General features: G+C 41.3%; 1 protein-coding gene and 1 long non-coding RNA gene across 4 annotated transcripts in view; one reads left to right on the plus strand and one right to left on the minus strand.

The window, feature by feature from the left end:
* The window catches only part of LOC119856020, a 44,502-nt gene extending 38,026 nt beyond the window's left edge, over positions 1 to 6,476 (minus strand). For 2 of the 3 annotated variants that reach the window (XR_005293118.2, XR_005293117.2), the window contains exon 1: positions 5,288 to 6,476. This is a non-coding gene — a long non-coding RNA (uncharacterized LOC119856020). The remainder of the gene's footprint in view (positions 1 to 5,287) is intronic. The other variant, XR_005293119.2, reaches the window with a different exon arrangement.
* Positions 1 to 22,463, plus strand: part of NEDD4L (NEDD4 like E3 ubiquitin protein ligase) — a 366,011-nt gene that overhangs the window by 261,828 nt on the left and 81,720 nt on the right. Inside the window, 4 exon segments of the mRNA XM_038403055.2 lie at positions 7,721 to 7,782; positions 7,903 to 8,005; positions 15,766 to 15,784; positions 15,787 to 15,931. Coding sequence (XP_038258983.1) covers positions 7,721 to 7,782; positions 7,903 to 8,005; positions 15,766 to 15,784; positions 15,787 to 15,931 — 329 coding nt within the window.

The raw sequence follows: 22,463 nt of genomic DNA on the forward strand, positions 1-22,463 counted from the left end.
ACAGTAACTCCTCACTTAACGTTGTAATTATGTTCGTGAAAAATGCGACTTTAAGCAAAACGAAGTTAAGTGAATCCAGTTTCCCCATAAGAATTAATGTAAATAGGGGGAGGTTAGGTTCCAGGGAAATTTTTTTCACCAGACGAAAGACTGCATACATGCACGCAGTATAAATTTTAAACAAACAATTGAATATTGTACACAGCAATGATGATTGTGAAGCTTGGTTGAAGTGGTGAAGTCAGAGCGTGAAAGGGGGTGGGATATTTCCCAGGGAATGCCTTACTGCTAACTGATGAACTAGCACTTGGCTGAGCCCGCAAGGGTTAACATATTGTTGTTAATGTAGCCTCACGCTCTACAAGGCAGCACGAATGGAGAGAAGGGAGACAGCATGGCAGACAGAGACACACACCCTGTGTGTGGGAAAAAGGGAGAGATGTGCATTGCCCCTTTAAGTATGCTGACAGCATTCTAAGTACATTGCCTTTAAAAAGATCAGGAAGTTGAGATAGCAGCTGCTGTCAGCAAGCTCAGCAAGCTCTCTCCGTCCTGAGCCCTGTCCTGTCCCCACCCTGCTCTGTATGGAGAAAGGGTAAGCAGGGGGCAGGAGTGTGGGGGGGGGGGGGAACACCCTGACATTAGCTTCCCTCTTCCCCCCCCCCTTCCCTGCACTGCAAGCAGGAGACTGCCAGGAGCAGCTCCAAGGCAGTGGGGGGAGGGACAGCTGAACTGCTGGCAATTGATAGCTTGCTGGGCGGCTGTTGCACAGGGAACTTAGGGGAGCGGATATGGGGGCTGCCAGTGCACTCTGGTTCCAAGCCCTCCCCCTCCCCCCCCCCCCAGCTTGCTGCAACGGGCTGCTCTTCCTGTAAGCAGTGGATAAAACAGGCGGCTGCCAAACAACCTTAAGAGAGTATTGCACAACTTTAAATGAGCATGTTCCCTAATTGATCAGCAACGTAACAACGAAACAACGTTAACCGGGACAACTGTAAGTGAGGAGTTACTTTACTTAGTCCTGCCTCAGTGCAGGGGACTGGACTAGATGACCTGTTGAGGTCTCTTCCAGTCCTACATTTCTATGATGCAGTGTTTCTATTTTAGAAATTGTGAATAATAATACAAATTCTGTGCTAGCTGTGCAATCTAAAACATTCTTTATAAATAACCCATAGCTTTTAATATATGGTAATGTGTAATTACTACATTTCTGTAGTTAGAATATAGTTGCCTAATTTTTGTCATCTTATAGTTCAATGAATGAATGAATGCATTCCAGATTTTTTAAAACTTAGCTCAAATATTTGGGATAGTGGTGCAAAGAAGTGTGATTAAGGAACCCATATGAGGATGGGGTGAGGAGAGGGTGCACTTTTTTTTGAGGTTGCAGGTTGTAAAGGTTTGAGAACCCCTGTCCCTGTACCCACCTTTCAGTGGCATATGGCATTCATTTCCAGGTATGCTTTATGAAACATCAGCCCATATAACTGTACTTTTACCTGAGTGTAGCTTTTATGGCACTTGTCCAGAACTGAATATGTCCAAGTCTCAAACACTGAGAACAATGTAACTTTTCTGTCCTTATGTTATTATTTGGACTCTTTGATTAACTGTACACTGGCTAACTGGTGACCATTAACTGTGTAAGCTTCAGTTTCACAGAGTCATATTCCCAAGCCACAGATAATCATAGTGCTGTATTGACACTGTATTGTGTCCTTGTCATTGTCATGGAAACAGACCAATGAAAGTCTTCCCAGTATGACCCATAAATCCTTATGGAAAAACTACTTGAGCTGTTGAATTGCTCTAACAAAATCAGGTGTTGTGTTCCATTGATTTCATTGTCGACAGTCACCTATTGTAGCTGAAAGGCTTGTATTGTAACTTAATTCTATAAGATTCCAGTTATCTATTTGTTTCCTTCCAGCCATCATGGGGCTGCACACAGTCTCCATGCAGCAGTCTAAATTCAGACCTAAATTATATATAATCCCCATTTAACCATGTAATCAACGGTGAAGTTTGGCTCCCTTTAATTCTCATAGCACATTCGACTTGTTGATGTGGTTATTGTGCCCCTCATTCCTTCTATGTAAGCTGCCCCCTGTACATATGGAAACTTGGAGACTGGAAGCTTTTCAAAATTTAGAAACTGGGGGAATGAATCCCAGGTGTAATTCTGGCCCCACTAAAGCCAATGGGAAAACTCCTGTTCACTTCAGTGAGGTCTGGATTTCACCTCTGATACTTTAAAGGGCCTCATTTAGAGCTGGCCCTTTAAGAAAACAGGCTGAGCAGGTGTCATAGCTGCAGTGTTGTTCAAATGTTTGAGGCTATCAGTGAGAACAGTGGAAGAGCTGGATTAGCCATTGAAAGACAGCCAGATTTGCTTCAGCACTTACAATAGATGGATGCGTCTGAAGAAGTGGGTTTTACCCACGAAAGCTTATGCCCAAATAGATCTGTTAGTCTTTAAGGTGCCACTAGACTCCTTGTTGTTTTTGTGGATACAGACTAACACAGCTACCCCCTGATACTTAATAGATGGAATGGCACTCATACCCTGTTGTGATTTGGGAGTGAAAAGAGGTCCCTTACAAGGTAACATAATGCCAGTGGCAAGACAGGAAGACAGACTAAACAGCCTTCCCCAACCCCACACACACAATGCATTCAGCCACTCACTGGTGTGGGATGGAAGTCTTCCTTCTCAAGGAAACTTGGTTCTAGTAGATAAATGCAAGTGGGGATTCTCTCACAGGAGGTTTCCAACTTGCAAAGCATTGCCACAGACCTCTTTTTATCTTTGAGGTCTGCTATGGCTGGACTCCTTTTGCCTTAGGTTTCCTGGATTGCCAACCTACCAATCTTAGTAGCTTCCTTTGGAGCAATTACACCTCAAATATGCTGGAGATATTGTGCTGGGTCATGGAGGAGGGATGCAGCAAGGGAAAATGTCAAACAGCTGAAATTTAAAACTCTGAAAAGTGGCTACCCACTACTAGCACTATAGTATTAGAAGGTGTTTTGCTCAGGACCAGCCTAGAGAGCAAGCAAAGTGGTAGGCCACAGAGTGCCCCACTTTCCTTACACATTGTGCAACTCAGAGCTTGACTCGGTCTCCCAATCCAGCAATAGGACTGGAAGTGTAAAAAACTCATGATCTTTTTTGGAGCTCGTGTCCTCTCTTGGTCAGGGCTCTGCACATTGAAGAAGCTATCTTTCTTTAATATATGAGTTAAAGATGTGTTTTCATGCAGCTGTTATAGTCCTATTCACTATATAATACAGCTTTTAAATACATTTCTAAGCTACTCCAGTCTTGCACACAGTAACAGTTTTGGAGTGGCAGGGGAATGAATTATCTGAATATTTACTTCATAGGTGGAGTCATTCCAGTTGGATCAATATCTATGACTGCCTATTTACCACCATTTATTGGTCCCAGAAAATCCAGGGTTTTTTTCAGTAAATATTTATGCCTAAAACAAATTTTCTTTTGCTTTTTTTGTTTGTTTGTTTTTGCCTTTTTGTGCTCCTGATATTCTGCCAGCTATTATTTCCCTATTTGAAATTGACTAAAAGTGAAAATGTCAAAAATTGAGAGACCAGGGCACAAAAAGCCTTGGATCCCACCAATTTTTATTTTCTGCATAAATAAATATTTATAAATAAATCCTTGTTCCATTTTTGGTGACTTTCTATCCATTAATGTTTGTAAATAAAGCAAAGTAACCCTGTATTTTATATCTTAAGATATGTTTGACTGATACAGTAACGTTTAATTTCTTGGTTGCAATCCTAACATTATTTGAACATATTTTTGGATTTAATAAATACTATATACCTTATCCTTGTAATAACTTGCATTGTATATGAGGGTATAGTTTTCAGTTGGTTTATGTTTTAATGTATGAACTGTGATAGACCCAGGCCAGTTGGGTGCGGCAGAGTAGCAGAAGGCAGATATACTGGCCACTGGATTAACGGTTTTCTGTTCCCTGACTGCCCAGAGCAGGGAACAGATAGCGCGGGACCCACAGGGACAAGGTTGGAGCTCTGCCACAGAACATAGTATTGTATGAAAGTGACAAATATTTACATGAACTAATTCCTATGCTATGTATTATAGAAATGGGGTTTGATATCTATTTTCAATATTCATATTTAGCAGGAGAGGGATGTGTGTGTTCCATGTTGAGATATTGCATACTATTCATTGCGAGTTCATTATTTTTTAAAGGTGAGGTCTGCTTGGGTCATAACATTGTTATTGGCTGCTTTTATACTAAGTAGTTGGAAGATTACAGTGTAAGTTGTAAAGTTGCTGGACGATCATGTATTCTGATATGAAAAATGATAGCACTTTTAGACCCAACAGCACATGTACTGTGTGAGCAAAGGTTGTCCTTTATAGATGTATATGGCAAAATACAATTTAGATGTGATAAACCCCACTATTATAATTTGTAGTGTAAAGTCATACAAGATATTATAGAGCAAATATAGTGTGGACAATCGCATGGTATTTTTACGTTCGTTTTTAGTAGCATTAATTAGCCAAAATTAAAATGAAAAATAAAGAGCGAGAGCTGACAGAGGCACATATTGTGTAAGTTAGTAGGAAGAGGCATTAGCTGCTCCCAGTTCTCTCTCCACAATCGGTAAGATGTCTCAACGCAGTGTTACCCTGAGCATGGCTAAGATTCCAGACTCTGTAATCGTGAGTTATCCACATGCCTTGTAATAAGGGATCAATAGTAATTTGATGTTAAAGGGACCACATAAAAGATTACTTTTTGACAGATGAAATGATTATCAATTTTTTTCTCAATGATTCTTTCTTTTATTACTGAAGAGCATCATCGTAAAGTTTAAGAGTTCTTTGATTAAGCTTTCATCCTGTCTGTTCTGTTGACTTGTTTGGCAAGTCTCTGGACTTCAACTTTGCCATCTACAAAATGAAGCTAATAAAGCAGAGTTCAGGACTTATGTTTACATTCTGTACGGCACTCAGTGTGGTAAAACATTATAGAAGAGAAGAGTGATAAATCTATTCGCTATACATATTTTAGAATCCTGTCCACTTGTTAATTCTTCCTTCTTTAAAAGAAGGAAATGTGTCTCTTATAGGAATCCAGTGGAAATGGAATGCAGGAAATGACTTGCAGGAAAGGAGGACTTTTCAGATGAAAAAACTGCATGGTACTTTAATTATAAACCCTGAAGGAATTAGTGTGGAGTTTTTTTAATCTTCGAATATTGATCAGTGACTTTTTACCTTTTTTGCAAATACAACACACAAGACCTTGAATTTACAGTTGGGAACAGGTATCAGTGGTCCTAGGTCTGCTTTCCAGCTGTATGGTTCTATAACGACTGTGGACAAATAAGTTGAACCCAAGTTTTCAGAAGTGTCCATTAATGTGGAGTGCCCAGTTGGAGATACCTGTAGTGCTCCCTCGTTCTCCAGTCCGGATAAAGGCCACTCTGCCTCATTCTGTTCGGGTTCAGTCCTCAGGCTTGGGTCGCATTGGGGGGTGAGCTGTAAACAGTCTAGAGCTCTGGGTCTGTCTGACAGAGGCAAACAGACAACAACAGTCTGGGGCTCTTGCCCCATGGCAGGCAGCGCCCGGCGTAGTCTCTAGCTCGTAGCCCCTCAAAGGGGCTGACAACACTTAACAGTTGTCCTTTGGCTGGGCTGGTAGCAGGCTGTAGCCTCAGCCTCCCGGCTCAGGCAGCCAGCAAATACACCAAGTCAATAAGCTGTAGCTCTTTGGGCGGGGCAGAGCAGGGAGCAGGCTTTAGCTTAGGCTTGTGGGCTCAGGCAGCCAGCCCGCAAACACACACAGTCAATGAGCTCTGGCCCTTTGGGTGGGGCAGAGCAGGCTGCTCAGGCAGCCAACAAACACACAGTCTTGGAGTTCAGGTAAGGGGGAGCGCCCATACAATCTAGGGGTGCTGAAAGGGGTTTGCACATCCAGCAAGCAGTCTAGGGTACTCAGGGAGGTTCACAGAGCACAGGCCTCCTGGCCAAAGGTGGGAGTCTGCCACTCCGGGGTTGGGATGGCAGGCGGACACGGGGCCCGCCCTACTCCACCGCGTTCCAGCCCAGGGCCCTAACAGTGGCAGACGGGTCTGCCACTGGGTCGGCAGGGTTCCAGCCACAGCACACCGACTGGGATGCGGTCAGCCCTGTAGCCAGCCAGTCGTTGGCTGCCCTGGGCTACTTCCTACTTCCCCGGGGTTTGGTACCTCTAGCCTCCACAGGTTCTCGGGCTCCTCGGGGTATACGGCCGCTGGTAGTCCTGGCAACTCCTCATCTGTGTTTGTCTCCTCTGGGGACAGGGCGCAGCAGGGGACAGGTTCTGCTCCTGGGTGCTGCAGCAAGGCAGAGGCGTCTGTCTTCTCTGCTGGCTCCAGCCCAACTCTGCTGCAGAGCCTTCCTTTTATACTTCCTGGTCTGCCCTGATACTTCTGGCGAGAGGGGTGGAGTGGGGTGGGCTTGGCTCCGCCCACCAAGGAGAGTGTAGTGCTCCCTCGTTCTCCAGTCTGGATGGAGGACACTCTGGCTCACTACAATACCCTTCTGATTTTTGGAGATGCTGAGAACTTGGAGCTCTTATGGTTTTCAAGTGGAGTTTTGGGTGCCCAGCACTCCTAGAAATCAGATTTGAGCTAGCTCTGTGTGAGCAGACAACTAGTGTACAATTACAGTACTGCCAACCCCAAGTGTACAAAAATCTTGAATCAGGGCCCCAAAATTCATGAGTTTAAAAAAAAATAATACATTTTTGGTTCTCATTTGACTTCTGGTTTTTGAGTCTTATGGTTCATGTTCCCAAGCTTTTCCACAACCTTAAAGGCTAGAATCTTGGAGGGGTGGGGAAGATGTTAAATGAAAGATGAGATTCTCTTGTAAGCAAAAGACTCCAAGAGCTACAGCTTTAAGAAAACCAGCAAATATCAGGAATGCATCCGATGAAGTGAGCTGTAGCTCACGAAAGCTTATGCGCTAATAAATTTGTTAGTCTCTAAGGTGCCACAAGTACTCCTTTTCTTTTTGCGAATACAGACTAACACAGCTGCTACTCTGAAACTAGCAAATATCATGACATTCATGATAAAATTAGGAGAATTGGTAACATTGCACATCAGAAAATGTAACCTCTGTGCCTGATGTTAATTAGCTGCCTTGTGGATTTTTTGAGAGACTTAGATGTCTTTGTGATGTGCTGTGAAATCCTGAAACGAAAGCTAATTTTATAGCTGAACAGTGTTTTATTAACCTTCTTCAAAGGGGTAAGAAATGTTTTCATATATTTATGCAGCTCCTTCTGGCTGAAATCAGAGCACAATGCACTGTAATTTTCAAACATTACTGTTAGGTGGCTGGAGCAAGTTATAGTGAGTTGTTTTACTCCGATTTTTTTCTTCCTCTCTTCACTGATTTGTAAATATTTCAATAGTGTACATAAATGATTGCTGGTCCAACTTACTGTTGGTGTTTATAGCGACATCTAGTGGACCTATTATTCAATAATATGCAACACCTATAAATATTACCTCTTACTGGTAGACAAGCGCTTCCTTTGACTTTAATTTATTCAAACATATTTTTCAAGTGTTTCTATTAAACCCTTATAACAAATGTAGTGTGTATGTGTGTATTCTTGAGAGTCAGCACTTCAATTTATTTTTTTTATGACTTTAGACAGAAGACCCAACCATGGAAAGGCCATACACATTTAAGGATTTCCTTCTCAGACCAAGAAGGTGAGGGGTTTTGTATCCAACAAAAATTCTGTTTAACTAACTTAGTAAAGAAATGATACATTATTTTTAAAAGAATATTGCTTGATTAATCTCCTTTGTTAATATTGTCTTGTTCTTTAGCCACAAATCTCGGGTAAAGGGTTTCTTGAGACTGAAAATGGCCTATATGCCAAAAAATGGAGGACAAGAGGAAGAAACTAGTGAACAAAGGGAGGAATCTGAGGTAAGAAATTTCATTTATTTCCCTTACTATTTCCCCCCAGTCCCGTATTATAACCATCTTGAAGTTTTTGGGCTCATTAAAGACCGGGTGTAAATTTCAACACAATGCCATCCTGTAGTACATGGAGAAAGAGTAAATGATGATTTTCGAAGTAATCGACTAGAAGAAATTACTGGTTTATTTAGTGTCCTCTGCCTTTGTCATGAGTCATTTCAAGTCAAGCCATTATTGTACATTTTGCTGTCATCAGAAAAACAATGCATTTAAGACTCCTTCCTCTAAAGAATCTACTTAATTATAAGATTTTTGTCTCGATTAGACAAATGAAGTCTGTCTCAGTTTATTATATTTGTGTCTTTTTGAACCTGGCAGTTTTTCTTCCTTTAGTGCCCAAACAAGATGCACTAGTTGGCACCCACTCCCCTACCCAATACCCCTCTCCTCCCAAAAAAAACCCAACCAAACCCTCCTGCACTGAATTTTCGTTAAGTGCTATGTTTGTTTATTTTTGGTCCGTTTTTATGCCTACCCATTTAATTAAGTTTTTGCTTTATTTTCCACCAAAAAGGAAGCTTTTCCCACAGCCATATTTTCATGATGAAAGCAAGCGTCTTTTTGTTTGTTGTATCATTTTAGTGTTAACCTTTCTATTACAAATAATTTTAAAATTAACTTACTATGGTCTCTTTGATTTTTATTCTTGTTCATTCTTTTCTTCATTCCTCTTGCCTTTCCTTTTTAAGAGCATGTATCTTTACCTCTCTTTGCTAGACTGTTTGTTCCCTTGGTCTAATTTTGAGGTCGCATTTTTTTTAATATTAGTTACCTTCATAAATAATTTTAAAAGGATTAATAAATGATTAATAGATGCCATATGCATGTGTACAGATATAAGTCATACATCTTATGCATGGTTAAAGGATATCAGGAGAAGGTGTTATAAAAGCAATCCATAAGCAGCCTGTTGACCAGTGGACTCAATAATAATTGATTAACCATTGATTAAAACATTTAAAATTTATTATCCCTTTATAAACTATTTCTTCAAGGAACCCTAATATAAAGTGTGGCCAATTTTAAGTACCACTACTTCTCTTCTTCTTTCTACTTTCTTGTTCCTGTCATTTTTCCTGGTGCAAATGTTCTCACTCTTCTTCCCATTACTTCCTTCTCACTCTCATTTCCTCTTTACTTCCACACTCTCCTTCCATCGTACTCCGTCACTGTGTTGTCTATCCACCAGGCTCATTCCCTCTCATTTTTCCACTCTTTTCTTCTATGGAATCCTCTTACCCCTTTTCCCATTGCACTTGCTTTCCTTTTCTGGAGTCCGTGCATCATTGTATTTGGCTCAGTGAACATGTCAGCCCATTGTGAAACCGCACTCAAAAAAGCTAACTATGTTAAGAAAAAAGCTAACTATGTTAAGAAATGGGATGAGGAATAACACCTGAAACATTAGAATGCCTTTATACTTTTATATTAAATCAATGGCATGGGCTTACCTAGAATACCTAGTACTAGTCACTCAGTCTCAAAAGGATAATGCAGAACTGGTGAGGGTTCAGAGAAGAGCAACAAAAATGACCAAAAGGTTGGAAAAACTCCCATATGAAAAGAGCGAAAAAGGATTCGGAATGTTAACCTTAGAAAGGAGGTGAAAAATAGTGGACACGATAAAAGTATATAAAATAATGAGTAATCTAGAAAGGGTAGATTAGGAGCTTCTGTTCTCCCTCTCTTCCCTATCTCATAATACAAGAACAAGGGGCATTCAATTGAGTTAAAAGGTGGAAAATTAAAAACTGGTATACGAAAATACTTTTTCACACAACACATGACTAATCAGCGGAACTCATTGCCAAAGGAACTCATTGAGGCTAAGAATTTAACAAGATTCAAAAAGGATGTGGACATTATATGGCTATCAAGAATATCCAGCATTATAATCAATGGCAACAAATATTTTGGAAGGAATATTAGACCTTGTGCTTCAGGATGAGACCTATGCTGCGGGATAGATTATTCCTCATCTGATTACTGCAGAGTTCTTCCTTTGAAGCATCTGGTTCTGGCCATTGTTTGGGACAGGCCATTGGACTGAATGGACCATGGGTTTGATCCAATATGGTGATTCCTGTGTTCATCTTTATCTGACAGTTTTACACTCTTCGTGCATACATGCTTTCTCTCTTCCCCTCTTACATACACGTGTTCTGTCTCCTCTTCAGGGAAAGTTCTGACTCCCTCTGTACAGTGTAGCAATGTAGCTGGGGGTAGCACAGGTGATGGCTTGGGCTAGCTTTGTACCCAGGGGATCTGGGCAGGTATATACTCACGTGGCTAGCCCGAGTGGCTATCTGCACTACCCCCCCCCCCCAGTTACACTGCTATTTTTAGCATGCTAGCTCAAGCATACCCTCAGGACAGGTCTACACTTAAAAAGCTGCAGTGGCACAGCTGCACCACTTCAATGAAGATGCTACAACACCGTCGGGAGAGCTTCTTCCATGGGCATAGTTAATCCACCTCCACAAGAGGCAGTAGCTATGTCGACAAGAGAAGCTCTCCCATTGACATAGCACTGTCTACACAGCGGGGTTAGGTTGGTATAACTGCATCGCTCAGAGGTGTAGATTTTTCACACCCCTGAGCAACATAGTTCTAGTGATGTAAGTTTGTAGTGTAGATCCGGCTTTAGTATCATCTGTCCCTCCACCCTGTGGTGAGACAATAATAATAAACTATCTTCTTGAGTGACATAAATTATGCCAGCATAAGCTTCTGCCACTTGTGGAGGTGGGGTTTTTTTATGCTGATGGGAGAGCTCTCTCCCATCAGCATAGAGTATCATCACCACATCTGCATTACTGCAGCGCTGTACGTATAGACATGGCCTAAGTGAGAGAGACAAGCTTTCGAGCCACACAAAGCTCCTTTTCAGGTCTGGAAGAGGTACTCCCAGCTAAATGTGAGGTGGAACAGACTGTTTAGTAGTTAGCACATATTGTAAGGGACCATTCAAGTAAGAGTGGCCCGTTAACACCTCTGCAGTCATAGGACAAAAAGAGAGGGTTAGTGGGTTACAGATTGTTGGAATAAGCCATAAATCCAGTGTTTCTGTTGAGTCCATGATTTCTCATGTCTAGCAGAGTAATGAATTTAAGCTCCCAGGCTAGTCTTTTGAAAGTGTGGTACAGGTTTCCTTTGAGGATGAGGAGAGAGAGGTCCAATATAGAGTGATCGCTCTGTGAAAGGTGTTCATCCAGAGGTGATGGGGTGGTGTTGTCTTTTATCATTTTCTTGTGTGAGTTCATTCAAGAGCATAGGGATTGTCTGGTTTCATCCACATAGTTGTTGTTGGGGCATTTAGTGCACTGGATGAGGTGTTGTGATAGACATGTGTAGGATCCGTGGATCTTGAAAGGTGTGCTGTAGGAGGTGTTGATCATTATAGCAATGGAGATTTGTCTGCAGATTTTGCATGTGTTGTTCTGGAGGGGTCTAGTGCCGCTTTTAGTTGGTGTGTCCTGATCTGTGGGGAGCTTGCTTCTGATGATGATCTTGGAGAGGTTTGGAGGCCTGAAGTGGGAGTTAAGGGAAGATTTCTTTTGGATGGGGTCCCCATCGAGTATTGGTTGTAGTTGTTTGATGATACCCGGTATGGATTCCAGTGGGGAGAGGTGACATCTAGGGGTATGCTGTCAGAGAGGGTTTTATTTCTGTATTGAAGCAGGTTCTCGGGGTGTTTTGGGTGGCCCATTTCATGATGGGATCTGCTTCTCTGGTGGAGTGTCCTTGTTAGGCGAAGCCTGTTTTAAATGTATTCAGGCATATATATCCCAGACTTCCTCCTCAGCATATTCTGTGGTATCTGAGTGCCTGGCTATAGATAACAGATTTCTTGGTGTGTTTGGGGTGGTTACTGGATCTATGAAGGTAGATGTGGTGATCCGTGGGTTTCTTGTATATAGTTGTCTGTAGGGTTCCATTGTTGAAGCTGATTGTGGTGTCCAGGAAGTTGATGCTTGTGTGGGGATGTTCCAGAGAAAGTTGAATGGATGGGCGGTGGTTGTTGAAGTTGTTGTGGAAAATCTATGAGGGAGTTTAAGCTGTCTGTCCAGAGGATGGAAATATGATCTATATATCTCAGGTATCTCATTGGTTTTCTGGTGCTCTTGTCAAGCAATTCTTCTTCAAGGTAGCTCATGAAAAGTTTGGCATATTGGGGAGCCATCCTACTACCCATGGCTGTTCCCATGGTTTGAACAAAGTATTTGTTGTTGAATTTAAAATTGTTATGGGTGAGGATGAAATGGATGAGTTTGGTGAGAGTTTGGAGTGGATATCTGAGAGTTGTCCTTTGTCTTGTAGACATTTGAGGCAGGCTGCTTATGCCATCATTGTGAGGGGATGTTGGGGCATAGGGAAGTGACATCTGTGGTGGTAAGGACGATGTTCTGAGGCAGGTTGTTGATGTTGTGGAGTTCGTGGAGGAAATCATTTGTGTCCTGGAGGAAGCTGACTCTCTGTGTGGTGAGTGGTTTGAGGATGGTTTCTATGAATCCCAATATTTCTTTTGTGGGAATGCTATGGCCAGATATGATGAGTTTGCCTGGTTCCCTTGTTTATGTATCTTGGGAAGCACATAGAAGGTCCCTGAGGTGGTTTCATGGGGGATGAGTTTCTAGAGTTTCTCTTTGAGTTGTTTAGGGAAGGATTTGATCATATCCTTAAGTTCCAGGGTAAATTGTGGTGTGGAGTCTTCTTTGAGTTCTTTATAATAAGTGGTGTCAGAAAGTAGTCAGCTGGCCTTGTTATTGTAGTCATCACGGTTGAGGACTACAATGGCGCCCCCTTTGTCTGCTGGTTTGTTCACTGTCTGGTGGCTAGATTTCAGGGACTGTATGGTTGTTCTCAGCAGTGGAGAGACTATGGTGGATATGATGTTTGTTAAGAATTTCGCAGTCAGTTTTTTTTTTCATGAAGTTATGATCAAGAGTTTGGTTTCATCTGCGATGTGGTTTCCAGTCAGATCTCCACCCTCCTAAGCATCTGCCCAGCTTAGCAAGAGGGACATGTACTGATGATTATGATAATGTTTAAGTTTTGGTAACAAGTTAATCTCCCTCTTGCTTCTGATGTAGGTACTGATGTTCTATACCTTTGCAAACACACCAGCTCTTGCAAGTGATTCTGAAACTCTACCTTATTCAATTAGAGTAGTTCTATTATGATTTTTCTTTCATCACCTCTTGAATACTTTCCCTCTTCTGCAGTTTACTCAGTGGTTTAAAAACCTTCAGAAAAATCTATCCAAGTATTTTATATTTGACATAAACACAATAGAATGCATTAGATAAGTCTCCCTTTAGAAGGATCACTTTGATTCAACTGTCTTCATGCATTTTTCATTGTTACTTTCTTGGCAGGACTGACTTTGCAGAGTGTAAAAACTCATTCAGTCACAGCAGTTGCTTTGCAGTAAATTTATATAACATTCTCAACTCCTGTTTTGTTCTAATTTCAGTTAGATCTCACAGTGGATGCTAGTTAAAGCCCAACTGTTATTTTATTTTACCATGAGTCTGCAGTTGTTATATGTCCATATTGTGACAGTAATCTCCGTTTTACTAAAAGTAAATTTTTGGCGGTATCTCATCCTAAAATATTTGTGTCTCTCAGTGGGGGGAGACCTCCAAAGCAAATCTGCATTTCCTGGTAATTAGCACAGCTGTTTTCACTTTTTTTTCAAAAAAAATTACAGGAGTGAAATATATATTGCAGAATTTACAATTAGTGGATTGAAGCTGTCATGAACAATCACTATACAATCTAATATAGATCTCAAAATATTACATGAGGCAAAATGAATAAATACAGTAATTATTTACCTACACTGGAATTTGAAAACACCACTGCCATTAGTAACATATTATATGAGGTGTAACTGTGTGGTTAATGAATTACTTATAAGGCTAAGTACACTTTTCAATGTATAAAAAACAGCAGCATTTTACTCAGTCTTTGCTCCCTGTGCCCATTCAGAGTCATTCTGAGCTAGATCCATAAAGGGACTTACAAGTTGCAATGCTCAGTGTTGCAACATCTAATTTTTAGGTGCCCTGCCATCCAGTGGAATCCACAGCACTCAGTTAGGCACCTAGGCGTTCTATATAATGCATGTGAAGCATTTGGGATTCACACAAACCAATATGCTGAGCAGGGAGCCATCTTAGTTGGCCACTTGCAAATTCCAAGGAGAGGGGTATGTCCTCAATCCTGGCCTTCAAAGGGACTTATCTTTGCTTAAATTTCCCCCTTTCCATGGTGAGGAGAAGAGATTTAAAATTGGGTCTCCCTTGTCTCAGGTGAGTGCCCTAACACTAGACTTCAGAATCATTCTCACTCTTTCTGGCCCAATGCACATTTAATTATTTATACACAATGGAACAGCTTCAACAAAAGAAACCGAGAGAGCGCCACATCAGGATATCCCATAGTTCAGTGCTTAAGGGAGACGTGGGAAATCCCAGTTCAAATCCCTTGTCCCTCTCATCCATTTCCCACTCCCTCAGCCATTTTTTGTGAGTTTAGGTCTGCTCAGAGCATGCCTACCAGATCAGGCCCGGCAGGCAATATGGGCCAAGGAATGCCTAGTTTGATGATCCTGCTGTGGCTTACGCATGAGATGGGTGCTTGGGTTCCTAGACAGAGGCAGCTACATGCATGCTCACTGGCAGAAACTTAGGCGAGACTTTAATGCTGGAAACTCAGACTTCTGAGGATTTTAGGCACCTACAGAGCAGGGGCAGTTGAGTGCGGGCTTTGAGGATCTCCATGACTGTGAAAAGTTGAACTTAAATGTCTGAAGTGGCAGTTAGGTACCTGAGTCCTTTTGTGAATCTATCCCCATCTGCCTAGCTAAAATATGCTTTTATATCTCTCTACTTCATGAGCTAGATCTCCTTCTGGCTCACACAAGGTCCTGATATTACAGGACTCTGAACGTGAACATGAGAAAGTGTGTATCATCAACTCCAGTGAAAGCCAATGGGAGTGGAGTGCTCTTAGGCCGCACTTAAGCAAGTTAAGCATGCTTAAGCGCAAGCATAACTTTGCACATGTGCAACTGGGGGGGGAAGTTGCAGACTAGAGGTAAGAGGAGGTTTTTAGGTTCCAATGGGGGTAGAATTTGGTGTACAGAATCTTGTACTGAGGATGAAGCACAATCTAGAAAGAACCCAAATTGACAGCTGGTGACACGAGTACAGGGCTCTGTGCTAGGAGATCTGATTCTAGGATGGAGTCCTAAGAAAAGTAATTCACTAGGGGGTTGGGAAAAGGACAAAGCATACAATATTTTTTTTAATACATTTTAACTTCCCATCTTCTCGTCTACTTGGACAATTAACTGGGCTAATTTCTGTTGAGAAGTGAATTTACTTACACAGTGACTATTAGCATTATACAAAGTACTTGCTAACATTGAAGTGTTAATTGAGATAGTTTAAATACATCCTAAAAAGCTTATACTGACTTTGGGGTTTTTTGTTGTTGTTTTTTTTGCCAAGGTATGAGGTATGTTGTATAACAGTGGGACAGGTTCTGTTTCATTCAATTTGAATTTTATTCTTAATTTTAATTCTTAATCTGTCACTTCAGAAACCTTTAAATGTAAGAAAACATTATACCCCAAATCCACAGGAATTTAACTTTTTTTTTGTTTAACTTAAATTTTATCATTTTTTATTCTTAAGCGTGCATGGGAAGTGGTTGACTCAATGACTCTGTATCTCATCATCAAGAGGAGTTACCACCTCCTCCACTGCCTCCTGGATGGGAAGAAAAAGTGGACAATTTGGGTCGTACTTACTATGTCAACCATAACAACAGGACAACTCAGTGGCACCGACCAAGTTTAATGTAAGTGTCAGAGCAGTTCAATAAATTGGTGGAACATGCAAGATTATGAGTAAGGATGGTGATTCTTTCAAACAAGTATTATTATTATGAATTTACAATAGATATCTGAGGCAGTAGGCTGAACTAATCTTAAAACAAAAGACCTAGAGACCTAAAAATGTTCATATGTTGTTCTTTACAACAGATTTGCTGTAAATTTGATTGATAATTGTGATAAATATCTGGGAATATAATCTGGTCTGTGTGGGAGGGTTGTTTGTTTTTTCATAAACAAACCACTCTAGTTAGTTGAGAATTAAAGGCTGAGGTCCTTCACTTGGAGATTAAATTGTACTCATTTAAAAAGTGGTATTCTCTTTTTTAAAAAAACTGTATTGCAGCTAATGAAACACATATCTAGACCATTTTACTATTTTAGACAAATTGGGAATTATTCAAATTTTTTATATAAGGCAATCTCCAAGTACATACAAAATCTTAAACACTTGAATAGGTGTTCATTACCACAGGGACATGGGCACAGGAAAAAAGTTTGAATAGTCCCAGTTTGAAGCCAGGGGATTCCTTAAACACATAGGGCCTGATACAGAATGCACTGAAGTCAACGGATGTCTTTCCAGTGACTGCAGTGGATGCTGGATCAAACCCATAGAGACAGGTTCTACAAAGCGTTAAGTGTCTTCTGTATGTTGCTGAATGCCCTTGACTCTTAAATGGCTTTAGTGGATGTTAAGGGTGTTCAGAAGGATTGGGCACATGGTAAAGTGCTTATTACAAATATCATACCCTATTCTGCCTTGGGATCACCTAAGTCAGGCCCTTGTACCTAAACAGAATTCCACTGACTGCAGATTGTAGAAATTAGACCACCTATGTTAACAAACTAGAGGGTAATCTAGTTGAGCCCTCCATATACATGTTATCTCTGTAAAATAGAATTAGTGAACAAGTTTAACTGAACAGAATTGGTTGTAATTAGTTTTGCTGCTTCAGGATGTTGGTTTACGTTTTCCATCTGGTCAAGAAGAGGAATTTTTGTGGTTTTGTGTTTTTTTTTTTTTTTTGGTTTTTGTTTTTGTTTTAACCTAGCCCTTCTCTCACAATTCAGTTTTTATAAAGGCAGACTGACTTCCTCTTTCATTGAGCCTCACTGACAGAGGGTCAGATTTATGTAATTTGTTAATGTATATTTAAATAGTAACCATACAACCTAGATTTCTGCTCACCATTCCACTTTATAATTTGTATGCATATGATAGTTCTCATGCAACTCCCATTCACAAGTGTGAGGTAAGCTCACATTGAAAGGTAAAATCTGACACGTACTAGAGTTGGAAGAGCTTTGGGGACATTTACAGAAGGAAACAATGCAGCCAGCCTTGGGGGTGTTCTCTGGCCTGCCAGGTTATATAATTTACAGTGGCTGTGCTGAAATGGAAGTTCAGGCAGTCATCTCGAAAGTCCAGCTTGTTCAGTAGGATGACATCTCACTGGACACACATTTGTAGAGATCCTGAAGTAAGGAAGTGTCCTTGTAGGTCACCAATCCGTAGGAATTTTCAAATTATCTTATTTCTGTATTGTTTAGTTTTCCCCTTATTTATAGATGTCAGTTGAAGCTTAGAGACACTGGCTTCAGTGTTGGTGCATTTATTAATAACTGTTGATTCATTCTGATAGTAAATTATAGATTTTTCTTAATGGTGTTACAACCTTTGAAAGCAAGGGGACTTGTGATAAGAAGCTCTCAGTGTTTTTAATGTCCTGTCAGCTCTTCTTGAACCTCACATATGAATATTTGTAAATGATTTGGTAGTTGTATTAAATATTGGGGGAACAGAGAGGTCACAAAAGGTATGAGGAGCTATATGGTTTTTGGAAAATGCCCTATACAAAGAGACATATCTCCTTACAAGGGTTTAAGAGCTCTTCGGTTTTATTCATGTGTGGTCTAGGTGTCAAGATACCCATATTAGCTTTGTGCCATTATAGATAAGTTATTTGTACTTCCATGTGTGTATATAAAAAGCTTGCATATTAGGTACATATATGTATTGTGGAGAAAGTGTGAACAGCAGTACAGTATTCTAATTACATCATACCCGTATAATAGTTAACACAAATTGACCAATAAGGCTATTAGGGACATATTGCAGGTTATTGGGAGGTCTATGCAGACTAGTTAGATTATTTATTTGATAAGAGTGTGTTTACAACGGAAATTATAAAAGAGGAAAGCGAAATCTACAGCATACCTGTTGAGTTTAAATGAAGCTAAAACTATTTCACTTTGCTAAGAGATTCTAATATACACCAAGATGTGTAATTTATGTAATCTTCTACTGATGGCAGAGGTCCTTTCATGTTCTTAATTCTACATTTCTTATTATTACAAAATACGGTAGACCATGCATAATTGAGTAAGGTAAGATCTGTCCTGACGTCAAACACCTAGATTTATTTTGCTGTTTGACATGTAACTACTCTTCTTCCACATTGGGATAATTATTACAGTAATATGTTTTGAATATTAATTTATATTTATTATCATAATTATGTAAATCTGTGTTGTCTACATTTCTTAAAATCTGACTGTTTATTCTAGGTTTCCTCTTAGTTAGAGATTTGGATACTAATATTTTTATGCAGACAGTGACTTCTAATTAGATTGTATATTTATTAACAATAATAGTTGTAATAATTAACATGATGTTGTGCCTTTTTATTCTGTATCTTTTACATCGCTTTTAAAACCAACTGATATAATGGCATTTGGAATTCCTGATTGATGGGGTTGTACTCAGTTGTCTTATCACTGTGGACTTGTCAAACAAACATGATTTCATTTTCTGAGTACAAGTTTGGTTGATAAAGATAACGGGGTAGATGTAATATATTGAGACTTCATAAGGCATTTGACTTAGTACTGTACAAAAACCTGATTAAAAAAATAGCACAATACAATATCAGTAAAGAATATGTTAAATGGATTAAGAACTGGCTAACTGACAGATCTCAAAAAATAATTGTCAGTGGGGAATCATCCTCATCAAATGGGGATGTTTCTAATGGGGTTCCGTAGGGCTCAGTACTAGGCCTGATGCTAACCAACATTTTCATAAATGATCTGGAAGTAAATGTAAAACCACTGCTGATAAAATTTGCGCATGACGCACAGGTTGGCAGAGTGGTAAATAATGACAAGGGCAGAGCAATTTGGATCATTTGGTAAGCTGGGCCTGTTCAAACAAAATGTGTTTTAATACAGCCAGCTGCAAAGTCATACATGTAGAAGCAAGGAGTGCAGACCCTTCCTACACAATGGTGGGGGGGGGGGAGACATCTGGATCCTGGAAAGCAGTGACTCTGAAAAGGATTTAGTGGTCGTAGTGGACAAACAACTGATCAGAAGCTCCCTGTGTGATGCTATGGCAAAAAGGGCTAATGTGATCCTGGGATGTATATATAGGAGAATTAGAAGTAGGGAGGTGGTTTTACCTTTGTATACTTCATTGATGAGACCGGTGCTGGTGCCCAGTTCTGGTGTGCATGTTTTAAAAAGGACGCTGAAAAATGGAGAGAGTACAGAAAAGAGCCATAAAAAGGATTGGAGGGCAGGAGAAAATGACTGAGAGTGAGAGACATAGAGCCCAATTTGTTTATCTTATCAAAAAGATTGATTGATTGACTGATTGCAGCATATAAGGGCCTGCATGGGGAGAAAATACTGGGTCCTAGAGTGCTTTTTAATCTAGAGGAGAAAGGCAAATAATAAGAATGAAGGGCTGGTAGTAGAAGGAAGACCAATTTAAACTGGAAATTTAGGCACAGATTTTTTATAATGGGTGATATAGTGATATAGTGGCTCATGTGATTGCTAGTAGGCTGTGTATCATCTCACTCGTAAGTCAGTATTTCAAATATAGCCTACTCAGTAATGAGGAAATGTGGTGATGAATGTTCTAGGGTCTGGGTTTGTGGTGTGTGGCCTGAGAATCACTTGTGCCCCTTGAGGCTGTAAATTGTATCTGTTGAAAGTGATGGTTATGAGGAAACTTTTTTCCTTAACACGATCGCCTTTGAAGGCTACAATTTCAAGCCTCAGGGGTCATAAGTTGTAGGGGCAAGGTTGTGGAAGATTGGCGAGGAGCTAAGTGGTGGACTGAGTACGTGACTGGATGTAAGCGGAGGATGCAGGCAATTTAAATGAACTTTATCCGATAGATGCTGCCAAAAGATATTGTAGCACAGCTCAGTATATTTTTGCCTGTAAACAAGTTAGTTTATGTAATAAGCATAAATCATACATATAAGAATGTAACCAGCTGTGACCCCATGTAACCCCGAGATAAGCGCAGAGAATATAGTGCTGCAGAGGACTTCCCCCCCCCCCCCCCCCGCGGAGTCCTGCCTGGTCAGCTGTCCCGAATGGCCAGAGTCCCCTGCAGCCCCTCCACGCGTCCTAGGGGCTCCCCGCGCAGATTGGAGCATAAGTTCTTCCTTCAGTATAGCGTAGTGTAATTTTCTTAGGCCTTAGTGTCCTCCTTTCGCTGGTATCTCCCCCCCGCCCTTGTGGGCACATAAGTGCAACTCCCCATTACTCCCAACATGCTCTATGCATCAGGCCTGAAGGGGAGAGAGATGTAGGAACTGGGTGTTGTGAACCTGTGCCTGCTTGGGATTCTCTCGTGCCAGGGGGATCCCCAAAAGGGTAATTATAGATGGCTTTCATTCCCAACCACTTGCATTTCCGATTGATGATTCCCCGTGAGGGAATCTCTAGCAGGCACAGAGCCAAAATATGTTTCCTGTGTTCCCCTCTCCACGGTCCCTGGTGCAGGGAGCATGTTGGGGGTGGGGAGAAATTGCTGGAGCACAATGTGATTAAATTACTTAATTTCTCCTTTGTGCAAAGGGGGCAGAGCATATCAGGAAATCTAACCCGAAGTATTGATAGTGGCTCCTCGAACGTCCTGAAATAACATATTCAGTCCTCTATCTATCTGAAATGAGTTGGTGGTCCAAGGCCAATTCTTGCTCAAGAGGCTTCCATATCAAAAAATCTCTCAATAACAAATACCATCCTTTGTTGACAGCCTCATCAGAGAGAACTAGGATTGACTTAAGCATAGAGATGGAAATAGCATCTTAGCTCTTGTGATGGTTCCTCAGGAAATGATGTCAAGTGGTGGGATACGTACTGGAGGTAATGGGACAAATGTGCCTAGAGCTAAAGGCCCATCCCCTCAACCAATGGGACAGAACCAGTGAACCCAGACCACAAAAGAATTCTTGGAGCTACAAATGAACAAAACAGGAATGGGAGTGCGGTCCAAAATTAAAAATCAAAGAACCAGAAAGGGGTGCTGAGCAGAGAATCCCAGACAGCACCTCTGATCTTCTGAGGAGTCAGTGGACACCACCCAGGGAATTCTTCCCAGAGACTTGACCAGATAAGGGACTGGAAATAGGCCCTGCAGTTGCAGAGCACACCAGGAGAAGGCTCTATGATTTTGTGGGGCCACCAATGGGGTGTCCCTGAATAAGGAAGTGCAGGAAAAAGTGCAGCCAAAACTGCTATAAGAGGTTCTGGAGGAGCCTGAAGAGGAGCTGCAGCCTGGCATACTCTATGTAGATGTTCACCAAGGTCTTGCTTTTGCTGCAAAAAGAACATGTGTTAGGATTCAAGCTAGTGACAGAGGATGTGGAAAAAGCTAATGTACTCAATGCTTTTTTTGCCTCTGTTTTCACTAACAAGGTCAGCTCCCAGACTGCTGTGCTGGGCATCACAAAATGGGGAAGAGATGGCCAGCCCTCTGTAGAGATAGAGGTGGTTAGGGACTATTTAGAAAAGCTGGACGTGCACAAGTCCATGGGGCCGGACGAATTGCATCCGAGAGTGCTGAGGGAATTGGCGGCTGTGATTGCAGAGCCCTTGGCCATTATCTTTGAAAACTCGTGGCGAACGGGGGAAGTCCCGGATGACTGGAAAAAGGCTAATGTAGTGCCCATCTTTAAAAAAGGGAAGAAGGAGGATCCTGGGAACTACAGGCCGGTCAGCCTCACCTCAGTCCCTGGAAAAATCATGGAGCAGGTCCTCAAAGAATCAATCCTGAAGCACTTAGAGGAGAGGAAAGTGATCAGGAACAGTCAGCATGGATTCACCAAGGGAAGGTCATGCCTGACTAATCTAATCGCCTTTTATGATGAGATTACTGGTTCTGTGGATGAAGGGAAAGCAGTGGATGTATTGTTTCTTGACTTTAGCAAAGCTTTTGACACGGTCTCCCACAGCATTCTTGTCAGCAAGTTAAGGAAGTATGGGCTGGATGAATGCACTATAAGGTGGGTAGAAAGCTGGCTAGATTGTCGGGCTCAAGGGGTAGTGATCAATGGCTCCATGTCTAGTTGGCAGCCGGTGTCAAGTGGAGTGCCCCAGGGGTCGGTCCTGGGGCCCGTTTTGTTCAATATCTTCATAAATGATCTGGAGCATGGTGTGGATTGCACTCTCAGCAAATTTGCGGATGATACT

Source organism: Dermochelys coriacea, chromosome 5 (assembly GCF_009764565.3).
Source record: "Dermochelys coriacea isolate rDerCor1 chromosome 5, rDerCor1.pri.v4, whole genome shotgun sequence".
NCBI classification, from domain to species: Eukaryota; Metazoa; Chordata; order Testudines; family Dermochelyidae; genus Dermochelys; species Dermochelys coriacea.